This window comes from Euleptes europaea, unplaced genomic scaffold (assembly GCF_029931775.1).
Source record: "Euleptes europaea isolate rEulEur1 unplaced genomic scaffold, rEulEur1.hap1 H_4, whole genome shotgun sequence".
NCBI classification, from domain to species: domain Eukaryota; kingdom Metazoa; phylum Chordata; class Lepidosauria; order Squamata; family Sphaerodactylidae; genus Euleptes; species Euleptes europaea.
Window position 1 is genome coordinate 156,667 of NW_026612052.1, and position 22,671 is coordinate 179,337.

Sequence of the window (22,671 nt, forward strand, 5' to 3'; positions counted from 1 at the left end):
CCCAGCTGTCTTCATGTGTAGGAGTGGGGAAACCAACCTGGTTCACCAGTTTAGTTTATGCCACTCATGTGGAAGAGTGGAGAATGAAACCCAGTACTCCAGATTAAAGTCCACCACTCCAAACCCCCGCTCTTAACCAGTACCCCACATTGGATGCACTGGTGCCCAAGAGCTGTGCAGCAGTGCTGGGGCCCTGTGCTGGTGTACCTGGTTCTGACACTGGCGTATCTCAGGGATATGCTGGTTTATGGGTCAGTTGGTTCCCTGATCCTGTTCACACATATCCATGATGCTGGAAGAGTTACACTATTTTAAGTCCACTGAAGTCAGTGCCATAACTTCAGAAGATAACAAGACACTTGAGGATGTACCAAAAGAGGATTAAAATATAGAGATTATTAAAAAAAACTGACTCCATTCTTATTTTGATAAAGACTTACACTGAAGATAAAATATTTATATCTCCATTAAGTTAGTCTGTTGTCACAGAGAATTCTATGGGGGCCAATTATCTGCATTATTTATTTATTTATGAACCTCCAGTGCTAACTTTTCTAACATGGCAACCGAGTTCTGCACAATTAAGCTAGTGAACACCCTTTCTCTACGTTGCTCTAGAGGTTCTGCTATAATATTTATTTGAGGGTTTAAATATATATATATATATATATATATATATATATATATATATATATATATATATATATATATATATGGATAGATTAATCAGCTGTTCTTACTTTACAATTGTAATGAACTTTATATAATGTTTTTCTATGCTTGAAATTGAGATATTATCAATAGTACGGGAAAATCTGTAATATATCAGGATTACTTCCATCGGCAGAATGATTATTTTCTGATTTTAAAAGAGTTTTAAAAGGCAAGTAATGCATGTACTAATTATTTTTTCTCAATTTAATGATAAGCTGTCAAGGAGTATCATCTGATTGTATACATTTTCAGTTATTTCTTATCATGAACCATATACTAAATTTTAATGTTTCTGTCTTAGCTCAAGCAAAAATATAGCCCCCCTATTATAAAAAAAGTTATAGATTTTGAATGTTTTTAAAAAGATCAGCTTAGATTTCATATAAAAATTAAGGCTCTATTGTAGTCTGTCTGCTTGGCTATCAGGGCATTGTTTTAAAGTGTGTGTACAATAATAGTCTGACTTTCCACCCTATTTACATTAGCATAAACTAGTTGCATAAAAGCTTCTCTGTCAGATTGGTGCAAAAAAAGAGGGGGTGATTGTTTTATCTCATAATACATGCAGCATCCCCAAAGGCTTTGATATACTTTTTTGAATATTATGTACTTGCAAAATGTATTGCTTCAATATAGATAAATATATTTCATGGCAAAATTCAGTTTAAAAAAATAATCTGATTCAACAGAATATGGAAAGTTAATGTTTATAACAAATAGGATTATAGGGAGAGAGAAAAAACAAATGGACAAGAGCCCTCCCTTTCTTTAGTCTCCCTCCCAATACCATATTTCTAACATCTGATCCAAGTAAGTAGATACATGCTCAGGAAAATATTCCTTAGGTATCTGTATCATTTACTAGATCAGGAATCAGTTACATAACTGAATTTCAATGTGCTGGAACATTCAGTCTCAATTCCTTCCTTACCACAGCCACAGACCACATTATTTGTGTCCATATAGGTCTCATGATCCTCCACATAGCCTTTTTGGTCGATAAAGGGGACCTGTCTTCCCTTCTTCACCAGAAGAAGAACTGATTGGATCGAACCCAATATATTTACACATGGATTAATATTCTAACGGGTATTCTCAGGCATATGAACAAACATGAAAGACAGGAACTTTGAAAATCAAGGGCGTGATCCTTGACAATTCTGGACCACATTAAGCTTTGTGCTATTGTATAATAGGGTTTATACCAGAGTTTATCTTATGTGTCATCTGTGAAGACACTTGGTATTCAAAGTATATTATCTTCCTGTACCCCTAACAAGTCTTTAAGACTGGCCAGTATTTTTGTTCCGACATTGAAGATGGGGGCCTGAAGCAGAGAGAGTGTTTTGCTTGCCTCAGGCTAGTAAATTTGTACAGTTCAGATTTAGACTGAGAACCTAGTAGATCTCAACTAGAGTTCCTTTTTTCTATCACTAGCAGGTCAATATTCACACGGATTGGAGCCTGCCTGCTTGAGAAGAAGGGAGGAGGACGTTTTCTGAAACCACCAAAAGGTTTGAGCTAGACATCTTGGGGCCTGCATGAACAAAAGCCATGTGCAGGGCTGGATTTAGGTTTGATGAGGCCCTAAGCTATTGAAGGTAATGGGGCCCTTTATATGTCCAGCTGTCCCTTGTCAACAACAATTTGTCACTGTTTTTTTGTTGTTGTTGTTGTTGAATATATGCTATATGGTAATGTATGGACCTAATAGGTATCTAAAACCATTTGCACATAACAAAACATTGTTGCTGAATGTAGGTTTTATTTTATTTGTTTTTTATCTTATATTTTGTAAATGTACAAATGTACATGTTTTTTTTCCTTTAATTTTTTAATCCTGCCTGTGTTTCACCACACCCAAAATAATAGGCATGCTCCTTTGATACTAGAGAGAATAGGTATGCAGCATGACTAGTATCCATTCTAACTAATAGCCATGAATACCCCTCTCCTCCATGAATATGTCCACTCCCCTCTTAAAGCCCTCCAAGCTGGCAGCCAGCACCACATCCTGGGGCAGGGAGTTCCACAATTTAACTATGCATTGTGTGAAAAAATACTTCCTTTTATCTGTTTTGAATCTCTCACCCTCCAGCTTTAGCAGATGACCCCGTGTTCTAGTATTATGGGAGATGGAGAAAAATTTATCCCTGTCCACTCTCTCCAAACCATGCAAAATTTTATAGACCTCTATCATGTCTCCCCTCAGTCGCCTTCTTTCCAAGCTAAACAGCCCTAAGCGTCTTAACCGCTCTCCATAGGACAGTTGCTCTACTCCCCTAATCATTTTGGTTGCTCTTTTCTGCACCTTCTCAAGCTCTGTAATATCCTTTTTTAGGTGTGGTGACCAGAACTGTACACAGTATTTGTCTGTTGTGGGGAGGGGAAGGGAATGTGATTGTAAGCCAGTTTGAGTCTCCCTTAAGTGGTAGAGAAAGTCAGCATATAAAAACCAACTCTTCTTCCTCTTCTTCTATGAAATAACTGTACTCTGAGATATTACTTAAAGCAGGGCTTGACAAAACTCGGGAACTAATGCATAATGGTAGCTAGAAATTTAATTGTGGTGCCTAGTATTTTCAGCAATAATTTTGCTGTAAGGTGTCTCAGTGATCTAAATTACTTCAGAATTTATTTAGTTGTATCACATACAAATGCATGGGCATGATGTTCTTATTGTTGGTATATATGATATACACCATTCAATTGCGGTAGATATATTCGTTTCTTAACCAGTTGCTTTGGATACTGGTTCTACTATTCAATGACAAGGAGCATTTTAAAGAAATAATAAAATGATGAGAAATTGGGGAGAAGTTAGGTTTCGATTAGAAATTGTTTGCTGTCACAAAGACAATAAGAATTATCCCATATTTATGTATAAACTGTAATACTTTTGTCAGAACCCTAATAAAATTACAAGAAACTCAGAAGATTTTAGGATTTGGTTTTGTGGTAGCATTAATTAGAAAATATGGTCATTAAAATACAAACCCTAAGAAGATGAGAAATAAGTCTGGCTGTTGTGTTCTTGGGCTGGCTCCTAAAGCCAAAGAAAATTTGTCAAGGGCAACATTTGCAAATATAAATGCCTTATATTTCTTTCTGTTTATGTCCCCCTTTTCAGATCAGCCTCTATGCAGGAAGTAGGAGCAAATGAGACAGAAGTGACTGAATTTATCCTCATTGGCTGGTCCGGACGACCCAAGCAAAGGATGGCCCTAATGGTCTTCTTGATCATTGCTTATGCAGTAACAGTTGTTGGAAATGGACTCATTGTGTTAGTGTTTGTATCCGATCCACGGCTCCACAACCCCATGTATTTCTTCCTGTGTAATTTGTCCATCCTTGATCTTTGCCTCATAACAAATGCGGTCCCACAATCTATAGCCAACTGTTTAGTGGACCGCCCTATTGTGTCTCTCCCTTTGTGCTTCACCCAACTCTATGTTGGTTTATGCTTTGGGTCAACTGAATGTTTCCTTCTGGCTGTCATGGCTTATGACCGTTACGTTGCTATCTCCAATCCACTGCGCTATACTCTCATCATGAATATGAGAGTTTGTATCATCTTAGCCACTGTGACATGGACTACTGCCTTTATGCTTACTGTTGTGCCCTGTCTTGCTAAGCCAGCTAGATTCTGTGGAAACAATGAAGTTGACAGTATTTCATGTGAATTTAAATCTGTATTTAAGCTCATTTGTACAGATACTTCTCTGAGCCAAGTAAGCATTTACTTCACCAGCAGCTTTACATTAGTTTTCCCCTTAAGCTTTATCCTTTTTTCCTATTTGCGCATTCTTGTGGCCATCTTTCGGATACATTCAGAAGGTGGCAGGATGAAGGCTTTTTCCACATGTGGGTCCCATCTTGCTGTGGTGTCCATGTTCTATGGCACTTGTATCTTTGCCTATCTTCTTCCTCAGACAAAGAGCACAAATGACACTGAAAAAATAGTATCTGTATTTTATGGAGTGGTGACACCCATGATGAACCCTCTAATTTACACCCTCAGAAATCAAGAAGTCATGGGAGCACTGAAGAGACTGCTAAATAAAAAAAATGTCACATAAGATGTGATCTCTGGCTACAGGGAAACGTTTTTCTTAATTATGGGTAGCAGCATTCAGTTGTTGGTTCTTTCGGTTACATAATCTTCTTTCCCCCCTTTTGTCAAGCTGTTATTTATCACACATTCTATTTTATCTCCTGTTCAGGAACAAAAAAAATGGTCTTGTTACCACAACCTGGGCTGGATCCACCCATCCTTTATCATTGGTCTTGCCCAATTCTCTTCTTTCATGTAGCCCCATCCTGCATGGCTTTTGTCTGTGTAGGTCCCATGATCTAAACTAACTATAGCCTTTGGTAAAAGTGGCCCCTTCTCTCTCTTTTACCAGTGGAAATATTGTTAGAATCCAATCCCTTAACTTTACAATATCTTGGATCCAGACTAGATGTTTCCACAGGTGCAAAACATTCTACCTACAAAGCATGATTTCACCTACTCCTCTCACATAATCCCAAAATGTCCACCACTGAGAGAGAAAGAACTCCCAGGAACATTTGGGGCTGCCATAGGAGGAGGGAGGCAGGATAATCAAGTTTTGTGGGTGACCAGCTGAACCAGTCTTCTGAATCCAACCCCTCTCTCTGCCTTGAAAGAGGACCAGAGGCTGATCCTCAGCTCAGTGGAATATTTGCATTTTGCAGAGCTGTTGTATATAATTCCTAAATACAGGAACCATTAAATTACTTCAGTAAGAACTTGATCACTGGAAAGGAGTCAATATGGTAACTAGCTTAGCACAGTAGTGGGATTTTAAAGTAAAAAATATGCTTAAAAGTCCCCCCACCAATTATGACTTCTCCTGGCCCAGCTGCCCCAGCTGGATTTTTTTCTCTTCCCCACCATCTCATAAATCCAAACAGAGTTTTGGGAATGGGTTGGGTCATTTCAGGTATTGCCAACCCAAAATGAAACTAGGAATGTGAAACTAGGAATTAAGTTCAGGGATATCTGAATGCACACAGCCAGTACAGCAGCATTCACCTGATTTTCCCTTTGTATAGTTTTCTTTTTTTGGATTTATCACCCTCATTTCTGATTTGTAAGAATGTCATTGACTGAATTCACAGTCCATCAGAGCTGTGTATTGTACGTAGTTCTTGTACTGTTCTAAAACATAGTCACTGTTGCATATTCCCAACATCTTGATGCTCCTAAAGTTAGAATATAATATTGTCGAAGGCTTAGAATATGATTTTAACGAGATGATTCTCCTAAAGTGAGAATATAGTTATTCTAACAATGGCTCTTGTATGGATTCTAACGGTGTCATATTAAGCCCAGAATTCTGTGCATTGACAGCAATCTAGTAGATGTTCTAGGGAGTCCTGCAAATAGGAAATGATGGACAAAACCATTCTCTCCTTCAGAACTATACTTATTTTGAAAGTGGAGCTTTCAGTTTATAAAGAGAGTAATTGGCTGCTTGCTAATTTAGGACATCACCTTCAGGTATGTGTCTTCTAATTGTACCAGGGATCATTAAAAGATTTAAAAAAAAAACCCTTTCCATGAGTCAGAGTTTGTTTTATTTACTTACTTTTTAAATTGAAAGATCATATATAATTCCCAAAAAATTGTCCATCATTTTATCAACCTGTGTCACATTCTACCCCATGTTTTATTTTTTATTTTTTTAAAAAAATCTGGTGAAATGTCATAACTGAAAAAAAAATCCTTATATTACATGAAACAATGAGAAGCCATTTATTTTAATTGTGGATTCATCATGGGTAATTTAATTGATGTCAGTGGTTTTGTGATATTATGCTAAATGTAGTACTTAAAAATGCACAAGAACAGAAGGCTGGAAAATCTAGGCTGTCCCATCCCATGCATATTACTTAGAAATTAATTTCACCGTGTTCAATGGACTCACTGTGTTCAGTCTTTTATATTATAACCAGAAACATCTTGAATTCCAATTGGAGAGCTGAACTTAAATTTCTCATTGAAACTTACAGTGTTACAAAATGCTTGATTCTCGGCTATGCTGGGTGATCCAACAAATTATGTTCATAGTTTCCAATCAGAATTTTGCCTTGTGTGCAGAAACATATTTCAATGTGCATGCAGCTCCTCCAGATTAGGGTAACCAAGAGCAATGCAATATAGGTTAAAACAATTAATCATATAGGATGTATGTAGGAAGCAGAAATGACAAATCTCCGCAACAGAAGTGTTCAAGGCTATCTATCAGAAATGAAGTTGTAACTATTGAAATAGTTTGAGATGCGGCTGTTCAGACCATTAAGGCCAGCTCAATTTGTCACATATCAAGATCTCTTAAAATGGGATGGTAATTAATGCTCGTTAAAAGACTATGATGACGTCAAGGATATTTTGACCTGGTTTCCATATCATCAGATAAATTCCGTTTTTATTCAGGATCAGAAAACAGGATTATCTAAAAATAAATCAACTTTTCAAAAACTTTTGTTGGATACAAATGACTACTTCATATTCAAGGTGTATAAATTATTGTTAGAACTTTATTGCGAGCAAGAACAAATAAAACCCACTATGATTACCTGGGCACAAATGCTGGGCCATGATATTCTATTATATAAATGGGAAAGACTTTGGTCACGAGATATGAAACTCATACTTTCTCAATCACTAAGGGAAAATGTCTATAAAATGATGTATAGGTGGTACTTAACACCCAAAAAACTAGCAATGGCTTACAAATCTATGTCCCCGAAGTGCTGGAGATGTAACAACAAAATAGGCTCATTTCATCATATGTGGTGGACTTGTGATAAAGCAAAAAATTTCTGGGACATGATTTATAATGAAATAAGGTTGATTATACAGAACAATGTACCTAAGTCACCTAAGATTATGTTACTAAGTATGATTCCAGACTCTATTTTAACTCAGAGATATGCCACCACTACTGCAAGATTGATATATGTAGCTAAATGGAAGACAACGGAAATCCCAGACTGGATACAAAAGATGTTAGAACTGGTGGAGATGGCAAAACTTACTGCATTGATAAATCAAAAAGACAATGTACAATTCATGGGTGAATGAGAGGCATGGAGGGTTTACTGTGAAAATGAACTTCAAATGGGGAAACTCAAAGGTTACTCATTGATCTAATCCATTTTTATTACTATAAATAATGTTTAACAACAAAATTATAATCTTTATATTATGGTTGATTTAAAATAATAAACAGGCGTTTATGGTTTGAAATAATACGTAACTATAAATTAATTGATATTAAATAAAGAAAGTATACTTAAATGTTTAAAATAATATTAGGATTAGAATTTATATACAAAAGAGTAAATAAATTTATAACAAGATGGAGGGAGATGAAGGGGAAGTCATTATTTTTTCTTAAGATAAAAATGTATTTTCAACAACAACATATGTTTTTTTGTTGTTGATAATTTTTATCAATTGTTGAAATGCTTGTTTATAATATTATGGAAACATAATAAAAATGTTTTTTTTTTAAAAAAAAGAGATGCAGCTGTTTAGACACACCACTGCAAGCAACTGGCAGGTTGCTGAAACATCATTTGGGTATATCATCTCTTTGAAATGAATGGGACCTGCACCATTTAAAGACAATATATTGTTTTCATAGCAATCTCTGGCAATCTCGACCAGCTGTGTCTCACAAGTCTTTTGTGGTCTCCTTTGATATGTGTGCTGCAAAGAATAAACTTTAAGAAGCATGTTCATCTGACACTGAGTTATTAATTTCACAACTGAATCATGGATTTAAATAGGGTTGCTAACCTCCAAGTACTAGCTGGAGATCTGCTGCCGATAGAGATCAGTTCCCCTGGAGAAAATGGCCACTTTGGCTATTGGACTTTATGGCATTGACATCCCTCCCCTCCCCAAATCTCACCCTCCTCAGGCTCCACCCCAAAAACCTCCCACAGGTGCAAACCCTAGATTTTAAAAATATTTTGTCAATTCCATTCTCTAATCGTGATGGGAGGAGGGATTACAAACAAAGTTCTGAGGAAGTTTTAAGGGTAGCCAAATGTTACTCAATAAGAGCTGCAACATTTTCAGCTGCATCCCATAAATCTTGTTTTGTGTCTCTCTGTGTTGTTGTTTTGCCAAGTAAAATAAAATAATTATTCCAAAACACCGAATGGACCAGTGGTAATTTTTTTTTTTTTTGGTAAAACATAAGAAGTTGTGAGGGGGGTAACTTTCATGTTCATAGACGCTATAGATCTTGCTTAAGGGCATTCAACAAATTACTCCATGGGGATCTTACCAGGTGGGAATGTAGTGTAAGAAAAAATAAATAACCTAATGCATTCTTGGCTTGTCCGTATGATACTGATTCTGTGAAAATGACTCATGAGTCACCCTCCTGTTAGAGATGCAAACTGATGTTTCCTTTATAAGACCAGCCATTGAAGAACAAGGAGACTTAAGATAAACAAGGGGAACTCAGACAGCAACTGTACTCTTTTTAACTTTTACACACACCTTCTATGTTTTTTTTCCACTTTAGTGAAGTGAAGACTGAGACTAGCAGAATCTGAGAATTTTTTTTAACTCTTATTGGTGCTGATAGACTTCCTGCTTTGAATTTATGACTCGAGATATTTGAACCACCATTATATTTAAATCAACAACTCTATTATCGTCGAAGGCTTTCACGGTCAGAGTTCATTGGTTCTTGTAGGTTATCCGGGCTGTGTAACCGTGGTCTTGGTATTTTCTTTCCTGACGTTTCGCCAGCAGCTGTGACAGGCATCTTCAGAGGAGTAACACTGAAGGACAGTGTCTCGATTATTAACTCTATTATCACTCCAAATTTTGCCTCCCAGTCTTACTTTGACCCCCTCCCTCCCAAGTTAAACATTATTGTAAAGGAAAATAAATTCCTTAATGACTTGATTAAAAGAAATACAAATTGTACTTCAGGATCTTTTTTTAGAACACAATGGATTGTCAGTGATTCAAGAAGTAAATACACACACACACACACACACTCAAGGTAAGCCATTTGTTTCTTTGTTTTCATTGACATGGGGTTTTTCATGAACTTTCAAAAATTATTATTAAATGCAGTGAAAGTAGTGTGGTTCACTATTATGAAGAATATGCAGAAATTCAATATCTGTTATGTGTAAGTAATATGTAAGTGTTCTTCTTGAGGTCTACTTTTGTGTTTGAACAAAGCTTCTCTGTTGGATTCATAGCTTCCCTTAGTTTCTGCTGAAGGTTCCAGCTAAACCTCCAAGCAGGTAATATTTCCCATAGGACTACTGGATGCTATACCATGCTGATGGTGCATTGGCTTGACTTTCTGCCTTTACACTATGCCTAGTCAGTTGCTACAAGGGTTTTGCAATCATCTTTCCTTTTCTATTACTCCTCAGTATCAAGTGGGTAGTCATCTACCACTTGGTTCAGTAATGCATTCCTCCAACACAAGAAATCTTTCTCTGATACAGAAGGCTCTTATTTCAGCAGAAAGAGGGCTCTCTGTGTTAGAGGAATTCACTAATCAGTGATAAATAGATACAAGTGCCCCATAAGGCATTCAAGGCAAGAGACAAACAGAGATGGTTTGCCATTGTCTGCCTTCACATAGCAACTCTGGATTTCATTGGTGGTCTCCCATCCAAGTACCAAATTGGAGCTAACTCTGCTTAGCTTCCAAGATCTGATGAGATTGGGCTAGCCTGAGCCATCCAGGTTAGGGTGAGTATTGCATTAGATTCAGTTGTTCCTGTGGCAGAGGCAGACCAGTTGACTCTCATTGTGATCTATACAATTTTTCTGAAGTTCCTAAGCACATATGTAGCTATTTTCAATTACTCCCTTCCACTATAAAATGGGGAGATTGAGCCAGTCAGCTTTTCTGCTGGTGAAAATGGAAGGAAGGTTCCACTTTGTTCACTCAGCTAGGTTGTGCTAGATTTCACGGGACCTGGGTGAGATTAAGTGAAAAACCTGGCGGGATCCAACCAGAGACTTCCACTTTGCCGATACAGGTAGTGTTTTTCCCCCCTTTAAGATATTAAAATGTTTGAAAGAATTGCTTACAATCAGTAGCTGAAACAGACAGCAAATGTCATCCTCAGATTATCTTTTCCACATAGTTGAGCTATTGCAAGTCTCAATGTGTTTGCTTCCCTGTATATTTAAGTTTTACATACAAAAAGACTACATTTTAAACTCCTCCAAATTTCAAATTCCACCAAAACAGTAGGGTAGTAGAAATTTGGATATTATAAGTATTGTTAACTTAGAGCAGCCTAAGATCATATGACATTCCTTAGTTTGATTTTTTTTGTAAGAGCTTTGCAGTGCACTCTAAACAGAATCTCATCCCTTTAAGCTCATTGATTTCAAAGGACTTCAAAGGGTTTAACTCTGTTTAGGATTGCACTCTTGTTGGATTAGGATGGGTAGATTTGGAGGCAGGTTATTTTTGTAACAACTGTTAAGGAAAAAACAGGCAAAACATAATGATTTTATAATAAAAGTTTTCCTTTATAAGGGGAAAGCTCCACTCTTCACATATGGGTGTAGTATGGTGCAACTCATTATTTTCAGTGCTAGTTGCAATTTATTTTTTAAAACCTTTTATGTGTTGAAGATATTACATCTATCGCATTAATAGCAACAGAACTAGTATTCATTGCTGTTAACCATTTTATACCTGGGGTACAAGAATGTGACATGTTCAAGATAGAAATTGTATTCTTTTCCTTTTTGACCAGAAAAAATCCTCATGTCGGAACTAGGAGAACTGAATGATACTGAAGTAACGGAATTTGTCCTCATTGGTTTCTCTGGAAAACCCAAGACCAGGATGGGTTTAATCGCCTTTATGACAATTGTCTATTTGGTGACCGTAATAGGAAATGGAGTCATTGTCTTGGTGGTCGTAACTGAGACCCAGCTCCACAACCCAATGTACTTTTTCCTTTGTAACCTATCCATACTTGATATCTGTTTTTCGACATCTTCTGTCCCACAAGCTATTGCCAACGCTTTGGTGGACAGGCCTGTCATGTCCTTTTCCATGTGTTACACTCAAATGTATATAGGTGTCTACTTTGGGACGACTGAATGTTTCCTGCTAGCTGTCATGGCTTATGATCGGTATGTTGCTATCTCCAACCCCCTGCGTTATATGATCATCATGAACTGGAATGTTTGTATTATATTGGCTGTTTTCGCATGGACATTTGCCTTTACTTTATCTATTCTTCCTGGCATTGTTAATCCAGCACGGTTCTGTGGTCGCAATGAAGTGGATCATTTAACATGTGAGGTCACTGCTCTCCTGAGATTGGTTTGCTCAGATACCTCTGTGAATCAGCTGGTAATGTATTTTACAAGTAGTTTTAGCCTGGTTTTCCCTTTCTGTTTTATCCTCTTTTCCTACATGCGTATTATTGTGGCCATTCTGAGAGTCCATTCATCCAGTAGTAGGTTGAAAGCTTTCTCAACCTGTGGATCTCACCTGGCTGTAGTCTGCCTCTATTATGGAACTTGCATATTCTCTTACTTAAAACCTCAGCCGAAGATTAGGCAAGAGAGGGACAAAATTATTTCTTTATTTTATGGAATAGTGACACCCATGTTGAATCCTTTAATCTATACACTGCGAAACCAGGATGTGATAGGGGCACTTAAAAGACTCGTAGGAAAGAAAGTCTGATCCTCTGTGTTGTGTTCATTGTAACTTGTGGACACGGATAACTACTTTGAATCTGGGTTGACATTTTTATCATTTTAGTTTTCTTGTATTTTTCATGCTGTTTTCATTATTTGGCCAATAAAATTGCCTTTGTTCAAATGTAGTTTATGATTACTCCCAAAATATGAAGATAATAATCTCTTCAGAAATAGGGGGTGGATAAAAGTTGAAAGCGGTGCTTGTTTTCTGTACTTATGTGGTCCATTGCTCTGTGTGCTCATTAGTTCACATGTGTAGACTAACCTATCACTTTAGATACATAAATAAAAACTCAAAGCTGTTTTATTAGTTGCTTTTGGGGGGGGAATGGTGAAGTCAAGTTTGCAGGGAGTTTTCAGAAAAATAACCTTGGCAAGTAACAAAATAATAATAGGAATGAGGAAATTCAGGATATTTATAAACAATAAATATTTTTGTAATCAAGCTGTATCTGATGTATTTCACAGACAGGTGCTGATACCTCTGATATACACTGAGATAGAGAACCGTTGGCAGTCACTGCTTAGTCAAATATACTTAAGCTTGTCTCAAGATTTCAAATGTTGGCGTAGTCAGGAACAAAACACACAATTTCCCCCCGTTTTCTTCCTGAAAACTAGTTACGGCTCACCCCCTTCACTTGGGGACTATTTCCCTAGGGAATAACACTCAAATCACTTCCCTCACACACCAAATCATCCCTGATCCATAAAACAAAACAGAACACTGTGTTCCTCTCACTCCAGCTGCCTTCCTTACCTGTCAGCTTCAACAGTCAGTTCCCAACTGTCAGTTTCTAACTGTCAACTGCCAACTGTAGAATTCCAAGGGTTTTCTTTTTTTCTTGTAGAGCCTCCTGTCACTCAAGGTTCCATGTCTGGGACAACTCATCATTATGCAGCTGCCTGTGACACTAGGCAACCACAGTATTCCAGACTGGGTTATCTCAGTAAATGGCAAGAGGAGGGGGCAGGGCCCTTTCCAGGCCTATTTAGGCCTTTAGAGGGAGGACTTATTGGAGCCAGGCATGGCTAGAGTTGCCAGCTCCAGGTTGGGAAATTCCAGAAGATTTTGTGGTGGAGACTGAGGAGGGCAGGGTTTGGGGAGGGGAGAGGCCTCAGCTGATTATAATGCCATGTAGCCCATAGGGTTGCCAACCCCCAGGTGGCACCTGGAGATCTCCTACTGTTGCCAGAACTGGAGGGGGGAACTAGCATGTTATAGGGTGAACTGATCTCCAGACGACCAAGTTCAGTTCTCCTGGAGAAAACTGTGGCTTTGGACGCTTGACTCCATGGCATGATACCCTTGCTGAGGCCCCTCTCCTCCCTAAACCCCACCCTCCCCACGTTCCACCCCCAAAATCTCCAGGTATTTCCCAACCCAAAGCTGACAACCCAAAGAGTCCATTCTCCAAAACAGCCCTTATCTCCAGGGGGACAGATTTCTGTTGTCTGGAGTTCAGTTGTAATTCTGGGATATCTCCAGGTCCCACCAAGAGGTTGTCAACACTAGGGCTGGAAGTGACCTCTGGGTGACTTGATGCCACCTGACTTGGATGTCCCAACTAGGTCTGATGCTTGCTACTGTTCAATAGTATCCATCCTATGAAATTCAGTGTGGTATAGCAGTTAGAGCTTCAGAGCAGGGTCTGGGAGACCCAAATTTGAATCCCCATCTTACTATGGAAGCTTATTGGGTGATTTTGGACCAGTCACATACTTTCAGCCTAACCTACCTCACAGGGTTGTTATGCTGACAAAAAGAAGGAGAGTAGAATAATGTAAGCTGTTTTGGTCCCCACTATGGAGAAAGGTGGGGTATATAAAGTTAAGAAATAATAAATATTGCTGAAGATGGGAGGCAGATAAAAGATAGGCTGGTGAATGACTGAGAAAGCAAAAATAAAGCAGGGAAGGGAAGATGGTATGGGGGTCGCTAGGAGGAGGGAAAGAGGAAATAGTGTGGTGATGTACCCTACAAGTCTTTGAGGGTTCCCTACCATTCAAGTAGGCTTGACCCAGTGGCCAGCACCACACAGCTACAATTTTCCTGGTAGAGGCTGCCGGGTGGTGAGGGAAACTTTAAGATAGAGGGACAGTTAAATGTGGGTTGGCTATTAGATAGGAAGGAGATAGGGTTGCCAACTCCAGGTTAGGAAATACCCAACAGCTTGAAGAATAAAAGATCCATATCAGGTTTACAAATGGATGTTCCTTTGGAAAGGGCATCATGAATTTATGGAGTTTAGGAGTAAGGCCATTGACTATAACCCTGACTATTCCTGGAAAGTGGTATGAGAGTCTGCATTTTGCATTTCTTCAGAACATTTTTTTTCTGGATGCAGCTCCTGGGATTATACACAAATGGGAATGTGTAAAGAGTAGTAGTTGTTATTAAAAAAAAGTAAGACATCTAATTAAGAAACTCCTATTAGACTTTTCATTTCCCTTGAAGGATTCTATAAGACAGAAGGATAATATTTGCCTTTGACATGGCATCTATTTTTATATACTTTAACTTTCATTGGAAAACACAGACTTTGTTAATGAACATTTATTGTGTGGGAACCTACTATACATATCAAAAGATGAGAACATCTTACTGCATTCAGGCAAATGAGAGTGACACAGAGTGCATCCTACTTTCTGGTACGTGGTTACAGTTTTTACAATTATTTTTAATGTAACCATGACTGATCTAGCTTTCTAGATCCTGCAAAAATGATTTTTGGTGTTTTCCCTTAGTGTCCTGAATATGGAGGACTGAACACGATTCCCTTCAATCCATTTTTTTTAAAGAATGTTGCTTCCAGTTTAAAAACCAAGACAGACAAAAGAATTCCAGGATCTTCTCAAAGGGCAAAGGCAATTAAAGGTACTTGCATTTTATACTTGTGTTTGGTTATTCATTTCATGGGGTTATCTCCTGCTACTTCACTCAGCCAATTGCAGTGGGTTGAATCTCACCAGCTTTTCTACTGTTGAAAGAATGGTCCAATCTTACTACAAAATACTTTACTGATGATCCTGGGACCAACACTAACCCATGTGGGACAGGAGCTTTAGTAAGGTGAAGAATTGGACAAGATGGTGTGAAAAAGCTGGCTGGATCCCCAGTATGCACCTCTGGTTCAAGAATATTTCTGCAGGCAGAAGAGCTTCTTCTTCTAGAAAAAGTGTCCTTGAATCAGAGAAACAAGCCAACAGCAGTTGAGAAGAGTAATAATAATAAGAAAAAAACATTCTCCCCCCCCCCCGAGAAACTTTACTTGAGAAATGTATGCAGTTAGGTAAATATTTGGGAAAGTTTGAGCAGTAACTGTGAGTGATCAGACAGAATCAAGCCTGGCCAAATTACTTGCTTTTATATTACTTGTAAATAAATTACAGAATGGGATGGTGTCTGAAAAGGCAAATAGAGGTGGCCCGTTTCAGATTCCAAAGAGGGAAACAAAAGATTTGGAATTGTGGGAGATTTTGAAATCTCGACTGGTAGCCGTGTTAAACTGTCTGTAGCAGTAGAAAAGCGCAAGAATCCAGTAGCACCTTCAAGGCTAACAAAATGTCTGGAAGGGTAATGGGCTTCTGTGAGTCGCAGCTCATACCCTGGCAGACATTTTGTTAGTTTTTAAGGTGCTACAGGACTCTTGCTCTGTTCTAATGTTTAAGAGATACAAAAGGAAAGAAACCACTAAAAGGATCCTGCTATATAAAGTAAAATCAATACAGGAATTCTAATGGTACTCTGTGAAAATAATTATATACCAGATCCATTAAATTAAAGTCTATGTTAATAGACTGGTCAGGACAGAAGAGTGCATCTCACTAAACAAGAAAGGAACAGTTCACTTTAAACAAGGCTGTGGTTTAACCCGGGAGACCATTGCTGCAGTCTTTGAAAGGATTCATCTTTATCTTATATTAAGAGAATCCTAGTCTATACAATTTATCAGGCACCTCATTTTCAGATTCATATGAATACCATTGATTCCACAACAATTTCTTATTAGTGAGATGTTAATATCTTTCCCCATGATGTTGGCACAATGTGCGTGCCATGACAATGTATTTTATGGTTAACCTTATATGTTAACATAGAGTTTCTTAAATGAAGATATGGAACAGCCTAACTAGGTTTGGTGTGGATCTGCTTTAGCCTCACAACCCAAGCATATAATTTGAATATGTGTAATTCGACTTACAGAAATGAGTTTGCACTAACTGGAGAGACAGGTGAAATAAGTAAATGTGAATGGAATGAATGAACTGTACATTTAAAAAGGGGAAGATCAAGGTTCTTTTTGTTTTGTATGTTGTTGTTGCTTTTTGTCAAAACTGATGGATTTTTACAAAATGGGCAAAAACACATGGTTGCTTTAGCCTCCTTTATTCCCAGTTTCAGCCAGGATTTAGCCAGGATCGAACACACGTTCGGCAAAAACGCATGCATTCGATCCTGGCTGAATCCTGGCTGAAACAGGAAATAAAGGAGGCTAAAGCGACCATGCGTTTTCGCCCAGTATCTCCCAGTTCAAACTGAGCATTTTTCAAAAGTAAGTAGCAAACAAGAGTACTTTCCAATAGTTGCTATTTCTCTATAATGAACCGTGGTAAATCCTTTGGAGAATTCTGATCATTTGTCTTTTATCATATTTATATTGGCATATTTCCCCACCTTCTATGGAAGAAGAATAAAGAGTTGGATCCAAACGGATATGTTTGTTTACACAGGAATCTTCGATTGAGGGATGGAATCTTCCTTCCTTCCTTCCTTCCTTCCTTCCTTCCTTCCTTCCTTCCTTCCTTCCTTCCTTCCTTCCTTCCTTCCTTCCTTCCTTCCTTCCTTCCTCCCTCCCTCCCTCCCTCCCTTCCTCCCTTTCTTTCTTCTAATGGGAAAGGTCTACCCATCAATATTGATGGAATGCACCACTGCAACCAGCCCATTATATGCAAAATGTAACAGAAGGGAGAACATTTCCTATCAAAATGCTAACTACTGAATAAGAGGTGTTTGGACTTCAGGTCTTTAGTTAGACTAACTCCATTTGATATTTTATTGTAGATAGTGTTCAATTCAGGACATGCAAGAGGAAAATGAAACTACAATGACTGAGTTTATCCTCATTGGTTATTCTGGTCAACCGAAGACAAGAACAGGACTGATTATCTTTTTGACTGTTGTATATACTGTAACAGTTGTGGGAAACAGTCTTATTATCTTGGTGATCGCAGCAGATCCTCGGCTCCACAACCCCATGTACTTTTTTCTCAGTAATCTGTCTTTTCTTGACATTGGATATTCAACTTCTTCAATACCCCAGTCACTTATAAACCTTTTGGTGGACAAGCCCACCATGTCCTTTGCATTGTGCTACTTCCAAATGAGCAGTTCTGTTTACTTAGGAGTAACCAAATGTATCCTGCTGGCCATCATGGCTTACGACAGGTACATTGCAATCTCCAGTCCACTACATTACACGGTAATCATGAGCAAGAGGTTTTGTATCCAGTTAGCAATAGGGACATGGACAAGTGGTTTCTTCTTAGTAGTAATCCCCATTTATACAACACCAACTCACTTTTGTGGGGGAAATGTAATCGACCATTTGACATGTGAACTCAAAGCAGTTATGAAGCTTCTCTGCAAACAAAACACCTTGAATTAACTTGTGAATTTCTTTACTGGGGTTCTCCTACTACTTTGCCCCTTTTCTTTCATCCTTTTCTCATATTTGCGCATTATTGTGGCAATTCTGAAAATCCATTCAGCAGGAGGCAGGCTTAAGGCTTTCTCCACATGTGGTTCTCACTTGGTTGTGGTCATAATTTTCTATGGCACTGCTATATTTTCTTACCTCCAGCCCCAAAGTAAAACCACCCACAAGGTGGATAAGATTCTTTCTGCCTTCTATGGAATAGTGACCCCCATGTTGAACCCACTGATTTATACACTCAGAAATAAAGATGTAAAAGATTCACTGAGGAGACTCATGGGAAAGAAAGGGAAAGTATAACAAAGGGCTGGATCCAACCAATTTTTCTGCAGGTGAAAAAGTAAGAAGGGATCCTCGTCAACTACCCAAAAAGTCTACACTGGGGATCAAGATATAAATAGACAGAAATTATGTGAGATGGAGTCCTTAATATGAATAGAGACAATGGAAATGCTTGTTGTTGGTGTTGTTGCTTGGTGTTGGTGTCTTTCTTGGTGTTGGTGTTGTTACTATTTCTGCTTGTATATTCAACACAAATAAATCTGAACTGGGGAAAATGCTTGACCTAAAATCAAATGTGTTAAAATTAGAAATAAAGGATGTTGAACGTATGACTTGCTAGAGGTAAGCATGTATCCATATGGAAGGGGTTCTGATCAAGCAAATGAAGTTCATTAAAAGTAAGTCTGTGTAGGATGACGTTGTAGATTAATATGTGGTGCAACACAGGGAAGTATGGAACAAGCTGAAAACAAAATAAATTTGCTGCATCAAGACACAAATGTTTGACATGTTGAAGATTACATGTTGTAACAACATGATGCTGGAAACCAACTGAGAACAGATATTGCGCGTATATATGAAACAGTTGAGTTCTAGGAAAAGGTGTGTGGAAAAGTGGAACTGGGACGGGAAATGGAGGTGCCTTTAAGGCTGGAAGTTTTCTTGTTAAATTATGTTGCAAGGTTCCTGAAGAGATATCTGTGGTCATTTTTTTGCAAGGTATTGCAAACAGAATAATGCTCCAAGTATCCAGGATTAATTGAGAAAATCAAGGAACTGTATGTTAATTTAAAGCTTGAGCATGTACAGTGCTGTCAAGTCTTAGACTTCAGAGGTGGTTTGCCATTGCATGTCTCTTTGCAACAATCCTGGAACTTCATTGGTGGTCTCTCATCCTGGACTGACCCTGCTTAGCTTCTGAGATCTAACAAGATCAGGTTAGCCTGGTCTATCCAGTTCAGGACCAAATGTAAAGCTTACTTATGGGTACCTTTAATTAATCAGATAACTTCATGTGTGTGTGTGTTAAGTGCCATCAAGTCGCTTCCGACTCATGGCAACCCTATGAATGAAAGTCCTCCATAATGTCCTATCTTTGACAGCCTTGCTCAGATCTTGCAAATTGAAGGCTGTGGCTTCCTTTATTGAGTCAATCCATCTCTTGTTGTGTCTTCCTTTTTTCCTGCTGCCCTCAACTTTTCCTAGCATGACTGTCTTTTCCAGTGACTCTTGTCGTCTCATGACGTGACCAAAATACAATAGCCAGATAACTTCATAATGTATATAAAAGGTTATATGGTGTACAATATTTCCTGTTATTTATGGTTTGTTATTTAAAAAAAAAAAAAAAACATATGGAGAGGGGCTGCTTCTATGAGTTCTCATATTTAGCCGGATCCTGAAATGCCCCTCTGCAATGTAAAACACATTTCTCTGTGAAGCAAGGCTCCTTCCTGCAGAAAGAGCCTCCTCACTCAGTGGAAGGAAGATCCTACAATTTTTTTATTCAAAGTTAGAATAAGAATCTAACTTAGAGAGTAATTTTTAATTGCCTACAAGAAGACATTTTCCCAGGTGACTTGTCAATGTTAATTAACTTTTAACTTTGTATCTATGAGGACACAAGTAATACCCTGAATTGCTTGAGAAGATCTTCATAATGGAATCATTGCTTCAGTGGGGACAAAAAGAATATCAGTCATTGCTAAATATTTTCTTCGGGAAACTGAGGTCTACAATAAGATATTTATTTTATTTTTTGCCCTAGGGGAATTGAACTCCTGCTATTTCCAGTTCTCCAGATCAGAGTCCACCTCTCCAAACCACCACTCTTAACCACTACACCATGTTGGCTCCCAGTAGTAGTACTGGTCAAGGGTTGGATGTAATTCACTTTTCTTTTTAAAAGTGAGAAAGGGGGAGGGCATCCTCTTTGATCACCAAAAATGGTTACGCTGGGGCTGCTTGGATGATAGCCATTTTGGCCAGGGCTGTGGGAAGAGGGAGAATTGGATGGAATTAAGCAAAAATGCTGTCTGGATTGAATCCTAACCTGAACTGGCAGGAAGGGAGGGTTTGTCAATGGTTAAAGATAAACATTTACATTCACCTGTACAGATTTTTCAAACACTGGACCAAAAGGAGATATTTAACTTATATTTGGAACAATCATATCTACACAATGGATGCATAAAAGATAAACTTTCCATAAGAATGCAAGAAGACCAGAATATTAGTAACAAGGAAGACCATTTTAAAGGTTCATGCCTCCATGATGAAGACATAAACATAAAGCATTACAACTGAGCACATTCAAAATCAGCCATTGTAAAAGATTCAGATTGTGAAGTCAATGTTCTCAAAGCTTCCTTTTGCTCCTTCTCTTCTGGATTTTAAGTCTGTGAAGCTTCCTAAAGCTTCTACTCACCGCTTCCTTCACCTCTTTATTCCTCAAGCTGTATATGAGTGGATTCAGCAGGGGGGTGAGAAGGGTGTAAAACACAGAGAACAATTTCTTCACCTCACTCAGTGAGCTGATGTCTGGTAAGACATAGACAATCATCAAAGAGCCATAGAAGCACGAAACCACAGTGAGGTGTGAGGAACAAGTGGAGAAGGCTTTTTGTTTCCCTGTAGTGGATGGGATTCTTAAAATGTTATTGATGATGCAGACATAAGAGGTGAGGGTGATCAGAAGTGGGGGCAGTGTGCATATAAAGGAGACTATGAATGCTATGATCTCAACCACATTAGTCTCATTGCAAGAGAGCATTACTAATGGTGTGAAATCACAGAAGAAATGGTCGATTTTGTTGGGTCCACAAAAAGTCAACTGAGACACCAAGAAGATTAGGATGCTGATACCCAAAGATCCACATATCCAGGACACAGCAATCAACAGGATGCAAATCCTGCCATTCATGAGCATAGCATAATGCAGTGGTTTGCAAATTGCTAAATAACGATCGTAAGACATTACTGCTAGAAAGTAACATTCTGTGCCTGCAAGAACCCCAAATAAATACAACTGTGCAAGGCACGCAGCAACAGATATGCTTCTGTCCCCACTCAGAAAACTAACCAGCATTCTTGGCAAGATAGCTGAGCTGTAGCAGGTCTCCAAACAGGACAGGTTCCCCAGGAAGAAGTACATGGGGGTGTGAAGATGTGGATCAAAGGCTACTAGAAACACAATGAGGATGTTCCCTGCCATCGTTACAAGGTAAACGGCTAGAAAGAGTATAAACAGTAAAATCTGTAGATCTTCAGTATTGAAGTCCAGGAGAATAAATGCCACCGGAGCTGACTGGTTTCCTCCTTCTAAGTTTACCAGGTGCATCTAAGAACCAGCAGAGAAATCAGGACATATTTAGACTAGAGTGTTCTATACAATCAAACATTCAACATTCACCCACAGTCTGGCCTAGTGTCACAGCAGACACATTAAATGAATGCTCTGATTATTTTTATTCTTAGGAAATTAGCCTGTCTGAACAGGGGGCCTAGATGTTTTCCCCAGAACATCTCCTGAAATTCAGAACTCTTTGCATCAATAAAGATGGAACCTTTCATTAAGTATAAGGTGAGATGATCAAGAAAATCTGGATGTGTGTAAGAAAGAGAGTGGAGAAGATAAACCTCAACCCCTGGCCTACAAGTTGCTTTCTTATTTTATCAATGTGGCCTGGACAATGATATTTTCCCTCTCCTCAGGTGGCAGACCCTGGAGAAACAGAAGCCACCCTTCTTGTATACCTCTGAAGTAATACCTGGGATCCATATTTGGCCTAGAATATTCAATCTTATTCAACCCCCTCCCCCATGCAAGTGGAAGGGTTGTGCTATTAAGTACTGTCAATTCCTTTATACAGCATAGGAATTGCATTGAAATAAAATCCGTGTCAGCCTTTTAATGCCTTAGTGTTTTGGTTTCTCAAAACTGTGGATCAGGCGAGCACTTCAGTTATAAAGGAGTCCTTACCTTCAAGTCCAGAACACTCCGTATGTTTGAGGATTGCAGTTGTCAAAATGATTGCACAAACAATATGATTTCCTTGGGTGTCCAACACATAAATGAAACCAAACGTAATTTACAAAGAAACCATTGTGTCACTGGCAGTTTAGGACACACATCAAAATTTCCAGTAAGCTTCTTGAGCCATTAGTTGTGGTCTTGTGGCAACATGAAAATGTGGT

General features: G+C 38.5%; 3 protein-coding genes and 1 pseudogene across 3 annotated transcripts; 3 read left to right on the forward strand and 1 right to left on the reverse strand.

The window, feature by feature from the left end:
• Nucleotides 1–3,854: 3,854 nt before the first annotated feature.
• LOC130492986 (olfactory receptor 13H1-like) lies at nt 3,855–4,793 on the forward strand. Its single transcript, XM_056866762.1, has one exon. The coding sequence runs from the start codon at nt 3,855–3,857 to the stop codon at nt 4,791–4,793; it is 939 nt and encodes a 312-aa protein (XP_056722740.1).
• Nucleotides 4,794–11,522: 6,729 nt separating this feature from the next.
• LOC130492987 (olfactory receptor 13H1-like) lies at nt 11,523–12,458 on the forward strand. Its single transcript, XM_056866763.1, has one exon. It carries the CDS (start codon nt 11,523–11,525, stop codon nt 12,456–12,458), a length of 936 nt encoding a protein of 311 aa, XP_056722741.1.
• Nucleotides 12,459–17,559: 5,101 nt separating this feature from the next.
• LOC130492988 (olfactory receptor 13H1-like) lies at nt 17,560–18,492 on the forward strand (annotated as a pseudogene).
• A 2,341-nt stretch (nt 18,493–20,833) lies between these two features.
• On the reverse strand, nt 20,834–21,784 carry LOC130492989 (olfactory receptor 11L1-like). The gene has a single exon (XM_056866765.1). It carries the CDS (start codon nt 21,686–21,688, stop codon nt 20,834–20,836), a length of 855 nt encoding a protein of 284 aa, XP_056722743.1. The 5' UTR covers nt 21,689–21,784.
• Between the last annotated feature and the right edge of the window lie 887 nt (nt 21,785–22,671).